At 28.5% G+C, this 12,718-nt stretch overlaps 1 protein-coding gene across 1 annotated transcript; it reads right to left on the bottom strand.

Moving 5' to 3' along the window:
• Positions 1 to 11,103: 11,103 nt before the first annotated feature.
• LOC108341444 (ethylene-responsive transcription factor ERF027) lies at positions 11,104 to 12,450 on the bottom strand. Its single transcript, XM_017579126.2, has one exon. The coding sequence runs from the start codon at positions 12,270 to 12,272 to the stop codon at positions 11,730 to 11,732; it is 543 nt and encodes a 180-aa protein (XP_017434615.1). The 5' UTR covers positions 12,273 to 12,450; the 3' UTR covers positions 11,104 to 11,729.
• Positions 12,451 to 12,718: the final 268 nt, after the last annotated feature.

The following is a 12,718-nucleotide window of genomic DNA, read 5'->3' as shown; positions in this document are numbered from 1 at the left end:
CCAAACCAAACCACTTGATATATATATATATATATATATATATATATATATATATATATATATATATATATATATATATATATATATATAACACATAAACTCCATAGATATAAATAGAGTTGGAGTAATGAAGGGAAAGAGACGTGGGGTCCCTAACAAAGATGTCGGCCATTTATGTGGCTACTGTAGTCAAAATCTTTTGCTTCTTATTTTCAAAGTTTGCTGCTGAAATTTCTGCACATCACTCAAAAATGTATTTCCTCACAGACAAAAAAATCAATGTCAGTATTCCCTTTTCGATCAATAAATTCACTCCACGTAAACAACAGCACACAACATTGAAGATCATGTTTGTCTGTATAAACCTCACGGTGTTTTTCACGACCGACTTGTTCAATCTTTTCGTTCTTCGTCCGGCATATTTCATGACTGTTGACTCATAAACCCTACTGGACCAGTGCGTGCACGTTTATATTGGTTGGATGTTTTCATTTAATTAAATGTTTGATACTGTAGACATGGAAATTGTTGCAATCATGCTGGTGTATGATGAAACACTCTTTATATCTCTGCTATGCTAAACCTATCAGAAGCTTTCACCGGAGTATTTGACACTTAGTATTACACGGTCCATAATCATCTGGTATTTCCGTGTAGCATGTACATAATCTTATATTCAGATATACAAAATCCATTCATTTATCTAATCATTCGAAACTGAATTCAGCAAACTATCTATTATAGAAAAACAAAAAGATTTACGGATGAAATTCATTTATGCAGTTTACTAGTATTTAATGACTCGTTCCCTAATTTTAAAAATTCACCGGTCCTTTTAAAAATATTTATTGTAGTGTTGTCAAAATACACCACCCAACTACATTCTATATGATAATCACAGTTACCCAACTACATTCTATATGATAATCACAGTTAATTACTTAATGAATCAATTCAACCAGACTCATTTATTAACGAGTGAAAAAAAATTCAAACTCAACATACCATGAGTTAGTGAGTTAAATGAATTGGCTTACTATCTTACTTAATTATAAGTTTTTTTCTTTCAATTCCAAAAACAATTTTTTTCTAATTCAAATCTAAATAAATTTTAATCCAAAATTATGTTAAATTCTAAAACAATTCAAAAATAAAAAAAATATATAATATAATCCAAAATTATCTTAAACTCTAAATATAATTTAAAAGTAAGCACAAAAACAAACTCAGGTGGATTGACGAGCAAACCTAATTTACCATGAATTCAACCAAATGAGTCGGGTTCTTAGTAGATCGAACTCAAATTTAACCCATATTAAAATTTCATTTTTTAACTTAACCTGACCCAAATCTGTAGTGGGTGGAATTAGGTCACAAGTTCCAATCTATTTTGACAATACTAATTTAATGGATTAAAACTAACAATTAAATTTTGGTCACGACATCATGAACTTATGTCCGTGATGACTTTTTCTCCATTACAATATCGTTGCCTTTGTCTGTAAAACATTATTGTCTTAATTTTCGATCAAGACATTGTTGGCTCTACCTATATCATCACGACATCTTTGTCTCAACCTTAAATGAGACACTCAAACTCTAATTATTTATATAATTTGTGAATTATTAATTTTAAAATATTTTGAAAATAATAATAACTATTTCAAAAATATTACTTTTATGAACTGTCCGTAAATGAAATAGTTAATAAGTGGATTGTTTTTGTATTACATAAATTGGATTGTTTTTATTAAGATTGAATTAATAACTGTTGTTTCAAACATTAGATTTTGATTTTACTATAATGCTAAGATAAAAAAGAGTGGAATTTTGGTTTCGGTTATAATAAAAGTGGAAGAAGGAATGGTTTGAGTAGTAGTTGCCTCAGGTTGAATAATTGAGAAATGACTTCATAAGGTATTCACCAACACTATAAAAATACAAATTTTTGAAATTTTAGTTATCGACGAACTCTATTAACAAATTTATTTCATCGGTAAAATATGTCAGCAAAACATATTTTATTTATGATGGATTTTCTGTCGAAAAAACGAGCAACAAATTTTTCACTCACTATCTCTTCCTCTGTGAGCCACCCCATTAATTATCTCACTTTCCTATAGGAAACTTTAGTTCACGAACCACATGTGCTCCCATCATGAACCACCAAACCACAAGTGCGTTGTAGAATTATGAACCTTCAACGAGACACAGTTGAAGTTATTCTTACTTTCAAAATCATTATTGTTAAAGAGACACACCACGAGCTAGACCTACCGCGACTCCAGAAGAGACATCTTACTGCGATGAAGAGTCACTCACTCCACCATAGATGATGAACCATATCGTATGATTAAGAGACCAACAACACGAGCTCAGGATTGGCTAGCCACTACGACGAGGTCACCATTATTGCAAGAGTTCCGCTTCCTGGAAATAAGAAGCCTCCACTGTTGTCGTGCCGATGTATTCTAATTAAAATCCTCAATCTGGTTTTCATGTTTCTCGTGGGTTTTCTCTTCTCTGTTGGATGAAATGTGTTGGTTTTTTGGATTGGGAAAGCTAAAAGAAGAAGTAGGAGAGAGAGGAAGAAGATGAAGCAGGTCTCGGTATTTATCGAAGGATTTTTTCCAATTATTATCAACGAATTTTTCCTATAAATTACGGGTTAACGACTGCACTATCACCAACAAATTTTGGCCTGTCAAAAAAAGTCATTATCGACGGATTCTTGACATTTTTGACAGATTTAACTGTCAATAATACTTGTTTTTTATAGTACAAAAACGTAGGGTCTAGGCAATTGGATATGGAAGAGAGAAGACACAAATTGATATACAATCAAATCTAAATACAAAATATTGCAAAATAACAAAGGGAGAAAACATGAATTTTTACAATTATAGAGAACAAATGTAATCCTTAATGTAAAACATATGGAGAATGGGTCACAATAGAATTGCAACTAGGGTTAACCTTCATATGGAGAATAGGCCACAATAGAATTGCAACTAGGGTTAACCTTGAACACAGGGGAATAATGATACCAAGTAAGACATGTGTGCTTTGCAAAGAAGATGTAACAATCGAACATTTATTTTAAAATTATAAGGTGTCTAACACAGTTTGGAACCTATGTAATAGGTTGATAGGTCTTAACACAATTCAATATAATTATATAAAATAACATTCCATTAGTTTTACATGTGCCAGATAAATAATAATGGAAACATTCTCTAGAAAGTTATATCGATGACAATAATGAAATGCATATATATGACATCATAGAAATAATGTGTTGTTTAGGAGTGTCAGAGTTGATGAGGAGAAAACATTCGGAATCGCTCAATTGAAAGCTTGAGCATGGATTAGAAACAAATATAAATATGCGAACTTCTCATTTTCTGACTGATGACATGCATTATAAGCATACAAAAGTGAAGGGTTAATGTGTTTCTTGTCAAATGCTTAGGCAGAAGCAATATAAAACTATATGGGTGGGAGATGATCCTACTATTTTTGTATGACATTCCATATACATTCCTATGCTATTGTCCATTTCTCAAATTATAAAATTAGTTACATGGCTACGTATGAAATAATACAGTAGATGTATCAGGAACAAATTTTGAATTCTTTTTATTTGCTTTTAATATACATAATGTATAGAAAAAGAGTATTGATTGTTGTTGGTGTTTTAATTTTGATGTTCAAATCGGGCTCACACTCATATTTGGGACAACATACAAGAAAATAGGAAGTTACACAGGACCAATAAAGAACAACAAAAGAGACAAAGACGATGTTCAATTTCTTGTCTCAAAATTTGCCCAGATTATGTCTTTTTAATAATCTTCTCTTAAATTACTTTGGATAGACATTTGTAGGAATATTTTGAATGGAATACCATCTTTATCTTTTTTTTTTAATGTGCAGTTTCTTTATAGTGCAATTGTGCACTAAACTTTCTTGTATATAGATTGATGTACTCCAAGAACATATTCACATTTATAAAAAAAATTTCTGATGATAAAAAAAAGACCAAACTCATGTGTTAATAGATTATTAATTCGCCAAAGACTAGAAAGAACAACACTACAGTACTGTACATGAAAGACAATAGAAGAAAATTAAAACCACATATAAAGAGAGAGTAGAGAGAATGGTGTCTAATATGTATGACGATTCTATATATAACTATAATTGTAACTAAATAGGAAGATAATTATATTTAGAACTTTTATTATAATGTCTTATTCACAAGATGGTTGTATTTCAATCTTCGTCGAAGTTTTTTACTTCGTTCCTTTTTATTACGTGCTAAATTTAGATATAACACAAATACATAAACATTCCATTATTTTCCAACTTAAATATAAGTCACTCTTCAATGAGACTCGAATGTATTACCTCAAGTTCCTAGCTGATAGATGCTAAGTTCCTTTTATAAACTTAATAAGCAAAACTCGGTCACGAAGTTAATTAATAAATAACAGCACACTAATTATTTTAAGAGTGCTAAATGTTATAACTAACAATTAATAGTGTGTTTTATAATAGAATGCAAACATTTAGCTGGTTTCAACATAATAGAATGTACTTTATTAACTTAGTGTGCGTAAATTCAGAGCATTCTTAATTATACAGTAATATTAATATTATATCCTTGGCCAACTTAATTGGTAGAAGAATATGAAAGGAGATATTGTTATTATGTAAGAAAAAGGGATACAGTTACGATTATGATATGTTAATTAACAATTTTTTTTAATAATATTTTGATAATAAATTATTTGTAATTATTTTATTAGTTTGTATATTTAAAATGAATCAATTACAAATTATTACATTGTTATAAAAAAATATGTTAAAAGAATATTTCCATTTTCCATACTGTTATCAACAATTACACTGTTGTTTTATCCCCATTTATCTCGAATAGTAATAAATAAAAACAACATACTGTTTAAAGCCCTTTTTCCTCTTTTTATTCCCCTACGTAAGAAATTGTAGGACCAATATGTATGTTATATAAATGCTTTATGAATTTTTTGAGATTTTTTGTCGGAGAATGATTAGCCCTGTCCCCATCTCCTTTGCGTCTAAGAACAGAAACTGAAAGAACTTTTTTTTATCAGCTATATATATGAATGATAGGAAATGATACCTAACTAAAAGAACATCGGTTCAGAAACTGAAAGAAAGATTTTTTTTTCTTATTTCCAAGGTTACTATATATAAATAAATTGTATTACAAAATAAAACGAAAACGATTATAAGTAGCATACTAGTCAATTTTTGTTCTGACCCTTGATAATCATTTAATGGGAGGGCGAAAGTTGATGAGATAATTTTTTGTATATTCATATTATTTTACCTAATTAATTTTTCTTACTATATATAATAATGATATGTATAACTTTCTAGCCCAAATTTTAAGAATGTTGATATTTTGGAATTATTTTAATTATAATTAAAAGATTTAGTTAAACTAATACTTGTCTAAGGAGATTTTTCTAGGGAGCTATACTTCTTATCAGTTAGAAAATTTCAGTATTGTTACTTAATTAATACATTATCACGCATATTTCTCTATTTAGCTCTGGCTTATTACCTTTTTTTTTTAATTATATCTGGTTAATTGTTTCATACCCATTATGAATATTATAAGTCCAAGATATTTGAAAACTTTATAATATTCTGACTTTTAGGAACTAATGCTAATAAGTGCGAACCATTCTCATTATCACATTTTATTTTTGGAGTAAAAATTATCTGATATTTATTTCTATATTCAATACGTATAAGGTTTTTTTTTCACATTCTAATTTCCATACCCACCAGAAAACGGTATACCTATAGTCTTTCTTATTGTATTAGTTATTTTTTATAAAAATAAAAAACATGGCAAAAATACATGATATTTTCAAATACTTAATATTAAAATAATATGAGTAAAATATTTAAAAATAAATTATAATTGAATAAATTTCAAGGTATCAAATAACAATTGGATAAAAGTCAAATATTATAAAATTTCATGACAATTAAAACATCTACTAATTTTACAAATGTTAATAAAACAAAGTTGATAAAGTTAAAATATATATTTTTTTTAAATATAAAAATAAAATGGATATTCAAGTTTAAGAGTATTTCAAATGTCTCTTTTTTTATACACTAATAAATATAATAATACACCACTTCAACAAAATTACACAACAAAATAATATTAAACTAATAATAATTCAAATTTAGACACAAATATTTTATCATTAGAACTTTAACTTATATTTAATAGTAATATACAAAATTCATAATAATAACATTAAGTTATTATAAATGAAACATCTTTATATAATTACATTTTTAAAATGAGTTAAAAAATAAAAATAATTATATAAATAATCATCAAAACAATATTCTACAAAATAAAAATAAATAATAATTAAAAATATTAAAAAGAAATAAAAGTGATCAAATGTAAGTTTTAAAAACGATTTGATACATTATTAAATGAAATCATACAAGAAAAATGAATAATTAATTTTGGTATAATTAATTTTGGTACGATAAGACGAAGAGTACCTTGAGAAAACTCTGAAAATATCATACAGATTGATATGTTGAATGATGATGAAAGTTATTTTAATGAAACGATTCAATTGAAACAAAAATTAAAGATAAAAAGTGATTGAATGAAAGATCAGTGCGATTATATACTTGAATTTGATAGTTAAATATATTCTTATATACTTGAAATTGATAGTTAAATATTCTTATGTAAAAGAAATATTAAAAAGGAGTAAAAAAAATTAATACAAAACTTGATAATTATTTAAATCAATAAAATTAATAGAGTATCATTTCAAAATAACTGCACAAAAGATAAAAATATATAATTAAGGTTATCATAAAAAAAAATAACTTGAAGATCTGATTAAATTTTGTAAATATAGAAGTGTCAAACAAAAATTAGAAGAGAGAATAAAAAAAATGTGTAACAAAAAAAATAAAGAAGAGTTATAAAATTAAATATTAAGATAATAAACTACCATACTTAAGTAATTTAAATAAGAATAGAAAAACAGATCAAGATGAGTATTGGAATAAATATAGGAACAAGAATAAAGGGGATATGTATATAGACATCGGCTTCTCATACCCAATTTAAATTGTGTATTACATATTATATATGTAACTAATCAATACGAAAAAATTTCATAAAAAAGAAAAAGATTTGGACAATAACCATCTTATGAGCACAATGCATCTAAGAGTAAAGTAGACATAATTATAATAACATTAAAAGAGGCTTTAACTGAATTCAAATTATAGTCTAACTTATTTCATGGATAGAGTTTAAAGAATAAGATGTACTTAAAAGATTTAAATATTATTATTTTTAAGGTGAGAAAATAAAAGAAAGGTTTAAATGTTTCTATTTTATGGACAAAAGTTTTTTACTTAGCTTTTATGTTTCCTCGTGTTAATTATTTGGGAGGAAGAAGTTTGTTTTAACTGGTTTGTGAAGAAAGGTAGAAAAAGTCTGTGGGTCTACCACCTTTTTCATCCATGTCAAATTCGTGAAAAAGCTAAAACATACAATTTTGCATTGGACAGTTGACAATTTTGCCTGAGCTTATATTTAACCATGTAGGTGAAAACATTTTTCATGGTTAATGTAAAACTTCATGAGTGTAGCTACCTTTTGGAAAAACATTAATGGGTTGGTTTTTGCTCCAATAGTGTTAAGACTTGACTATTGCATAAGGTTAAAGAAGGTCAAACTGGTATTTTGTGTTTGTTTCACTGTTGAACCTTGCTTCCTCTTTCTGTCGTATAGGTTGTCGTTTGACTTTGAGGTTGCTAGAGCTTCACACATGCTTTTGAATCCACTGTCTCTGACCACTATAGAGGTAAGTTTCTGAAACACGTTAATGGTGATTTTCTTTTTTTAAATGGACTGTAGTTGCCAGTGTGAAGTGTATGGTGGTAGTCCTGTATTTTCTTGAAACCAAAACTCATCACTTGGTTAAACATGCATGACCAGAGATAAAAAAAAAAGGCAAAATCTATAATCTATAATGTTATGGAACATAATCATTTATGCTTGAAAATTGTACATAATTATGTATGTATATATAACTAATTTTTGTATCTTAATGTTCTTTATAAGAATGACCTTGAATCATTAATGGAACATCCTTTTGATGAAACATATTATAAATTATGCTCAGCATAGCAAGCAAAATTAGATGGCTAAACATGCAAACGACATTTTATTTAGGAAAATTCCCCATACCAATGTACTTTTCTTTTATTTGTTGAATTTTAATTACAATTTCCCCGTACCTAGCATATAAGGGGTTTGATCAATTCGTTTCTCAAAATTGTACTTAGTGGGAATATCTAATCAAGGTGTTTTAACTCCAACATCAAAGTCGTTGATTTTGATTACATGATACTAAAGTTTACAAAACCAATATTAAAGTCAACCGCAAGATTGATAGATCATGACTAATCTTAAATATCATGGTCAAAAGCCTTTTTGTTTCAGAGATCCTTGAAGAGATTAACTATGCTAATATATAACTTTGTTATGATCGGACCAGAGTTGTAGGAAATGCAATGTTAAAAACATTGATAGTTTGACTATCGATGACAGTTTGTACAATATGTCTCCAATCATATTCTTAATAACAAATATTTTTATTTTAACAAATCAATCAATCAAAATATTTCAATCAATTCTTTTTATTTTCTTTCCTATAATCTAAACATCTTTATTTTTATTTTACTTTTTTACGGTTCCACTACTTTTTATTTTTTAATTTAAACAAAATCTTACATTTTCTTTGCATGAATAAATATAAAATAAAAAGAAATACAAAAAATAAAAGTAAGATTATTTAAATTCAATAAAAAGAAGTATTTTTTTTTAAAAAAAAAGGTACTTGTAAGTTGCTACGATTTTTAAATAAATAGAAATAAGTTAGTTATTGTTATTATTTTAAATGACATTTCTATCATGTGCTTTGGAAAATACAATTGAAAAAAGGAAGAGTACGTAGATATGTAATCTCATTATTGTAAATTTGTATTATTTTATTACGTGCAAGGAATATATATATATATATATATATATATATATATATATATATATATATATATTGAATTTAAAATTAGATAATAATAGATGCTTGGATAGCCGCATGATAATAAATAATACAATAGGTTCAATAAATAATAAATTTCACTAATATAGATTTGAGATGATTCAGATATATCTTAAGAAGTGAACTTTCAATCTAACTTAATCATATAAAATTGATTTGAAAGGTGAGATTTATGAGATTTACACTAACTTATATAAATTTTTTTTATCTATAGTTGAATGTGTAAACTCTAACATATTTCCTCACGTTAAAACATACACATCTCGATTGTAAAACTAAATATTAATAAGTGATTTAATAATGATTGATAGTAGATGACAAAATAAATTTTGAATAACTATGACATAATTAAATTTATAATCAATTTTTAAGATAAAGTTTACACCGACTTGTAAATTTTGATATAAGATTTAATACGAGTAGCAACGCTAAAGTACTCATCCTATTTTTACCTTGCACTTGACCCGCATAATGAATGCCAATATAACACCTGCCACATAACCTGCGGACTAGCCCAAGATTGTTTATTTTTTAATTTAGTTATTTTAAATTAACAAACATTTGATGCATTGTGTCCAAATAAAAAGAAACATAATTTAAATGTAATAAATAAAAGTTTGTCCAAAACAAAATAATAATTATACTTTTTGAATTTTTATTTTTTCATTTATTACTATTAAGGTTTTTTTATTGAAATTATGGAGATTATTAATCATTCTTGTTGCATCATATTGAGGATTTATTTTTTCATTTAATATTATAAATATATATATATATATATATATATATATATATTTTAATTTAAATGTATGTGTATTATACGGGTAAACTCGTCTCATCATGTTGTTAACCTATATGAACTACGAGTTATGCGGAAGAGATTAAAACGGATCAATAAAATAAAAAACTCAATCTATACTTTTTCTTATAAAACTGCAAAGTTCGCATAATTCACCTCAGGATCCCTAACATCCATCACTTCATCCCACATCTCATGGGTGTATATTTGCATAACAGTTTAACTATGCTAAAACAAATGTAATTACTTTTCTTCAATCCCTCCAATAACCTTCACAGTTCACAAATAGAACAAACAGATATATAAATTAACTTTTATAAAAATATCATTATTTTTTTATTATTATATATGTATTCTCACGTTTTTATACATGTTAAATAAAAAAGAAATAAAAAAAGAAGAAGATAAAAGTAAACATTCTTTTTTTCTTTTGAAAATGTGAAAAACGTCACACGCGTACATGGTTTTGATGTGATGGATATTTTATAAATTTCAGGTACCGCTTATGTAGTACAGTTATTTGAAAACAAAATGGAGAGGAAGTCACCTCCATGATTTCAGATAACTAAACAGTGCAAATGTTTAATCAATAACCAATATCATCACAATATCTCTTAACGGGACCACCTGTCTTTTACTCTTGTTATACTATAATCTCAAAGTTCATTCACACTTTTCTTAATAAAATATAATTTCTTCCATCTCATATTATATTTCTTTCTTTATTACTTTTACAAACACTTCTTCATTTGGACATCTTTTTTATTTTGACCTTTTCAGAGTTCAACTCAAAAACGGCGATAAAACATCTTTTAATTTTTTCATTCACATAAACAAAACCTTATAATAACATCTTTTTGAATAATAAAAAAAAACTAACGCCAATATATCAGTAAACAATTTTTTTCGAATGTATTTAAGAAAAGGGACATTTCACAAAAAATAAAAACAAATTGGACAGATTTTTCAAAATTAGTAACAAAAAAGATCATACGTAAAGAAAGAGAGCATTTTCATGGATTCTACTATTGGTGATCCAGACTTTTGACCAACTTAAAGGATAGAACACAAAAATATGTTTGATACTTTTTTTTTCGTTTAATATATTTTTTCATCACATTACACATCATGTTTAATACTCGTTTTTTTTGTTATCTATTTCTTTATCTTCCTGTACCTTTCTTCTTTCAACACCGTACATCTTATTCTAATTTTAAAGTAGATAAATAATAATACTGTCTGTCTTTATTATAAAAAAGAAGAGCGCTGAAAATGATACAGTGAGAATAAAATAAAATAAAATTTTGGCTGAGTACGGAGTCGGCGTTTCCCGCTGCACATTGTCCTCGCGACAGCGCATCAACAACGCGCTTTCAAACTTTAGGATCTTCTCATTCATGTCTCAACCTACTACTACTTTATGTCCCACTCCTTTTTCCAGTTTTAGTACTCTTCAACAACGGAAGCAAAAACCATGCCTGTACTATTGAAAGAAGAGGCAAAAAGAGAACAGAAAAAGTTTCACAGAAATGCCTCACATCAAAACCAAATGCTTCATGGCCAATGAGGACGAATTCTCACAAGTCACAACCATGGAAGCAAACACACATATTATGGTAGACCTACTAAAACACACGGAGACACATGGTCTCAGAACAAAGTAGCCCTACTTAATTAATTTACATCAACTTTCCGAGTTATATTCCATTGTATATTATTTTAATTAATTACTTAATATATATATAGATGGGTCAAAAGTTCCACAGATTTTCTCCAGCATAATTTTCGGTCCAGTAATCAGAGGGCGAGCTCATTCTGGGAGGGGTTAGCAACATTCCCTCAGCCATGTCGACCAACAAACTCGGCATAGAGAATATGGCTTCCTCGTCAACAAACTCAGTTTCATACGAAGGACCAACAACATTATGGTAACCGTAACCATAACCCTCTGTGTTATCAGACTGGGCTACTGCATTAACGTTGTTGTGGCTGGCTTCAGGCTTCATGAGTTCTGCTGCAGCAATGGCTGCGGAACGGATGTCCTCAGGGGATTTGGACGCGGGAACTGGATACCTGCCAACTGAGTCCGGGAAGTTGAGAACCGCTTCGCCGCCTTTGAGGGCTAACGCCGCCACGTCGTAGGCGGCGGCGGCCATCTCCGGAGTGAGGAACGTACCCAACCATATGCGGTTGGTCTTACGTGGCTCACGGATTTCAGTGACCCACTTTCCTCCCCGGCAACGGATTCCGTGGTACAAGGGATGTCTCTTTGATGAAGATGACGATGAAGCCATATTGGGAGGTGTTATTTGGAAAGAAAGGAAGGGTTTTGGCACGTGGGGTAATGAGAGGACTAGGCAAAAGAAGCGGGGTAGGTATATTTGTTAGAGAAATTTATAGGGTCAACTGTGAGTGTGGTATTTATATATAGAATGATATCCATATAATAAGACAGGTTGGTGGTATTATGTGTTTTAAGATGCATGCATGGCTACCTTGTTTCTACTCTAGCTTTGTTTAAATACATGGAGAAAGGAAGATGGGATTGTGGAGTAAGGTCGAGACATTGTAGTATGCAAAAGTGAAACCGTGGGAATTTCGCGGACTAACTGAGTGAGTAGTGCTGATTTAGTTTTGTTGGTACGTTAAAAGGGTGTCTCATAGCTGGGCTCCATTGGTTAAGGTTTTGGATAAAAGATAGTGGAAATTAAATATTATTGAGTAAACTGAGATTGATAAC

The sequence above is a fragment of the Vigna angularis genome, chromosome 1, assembly GCF_016808095.1.
Source record: "Vigna angularis cultivar LongXiaoDou No.4 chromosome 1, ASM1680809v1, whole genome shotgun sequence".
NCBI classification, from domain to species: Eukaryota; Viridiplantae; Streptophyta; class Magnoliopsida; order Fabales; family Fabaceae; genus Vigna; species Vigna angularis.
The sequence above is the reverse complement of the archived record's forward strand: the minus strand, read 5'-3'. Positions and strand labels throughout refer to the sequence as shown.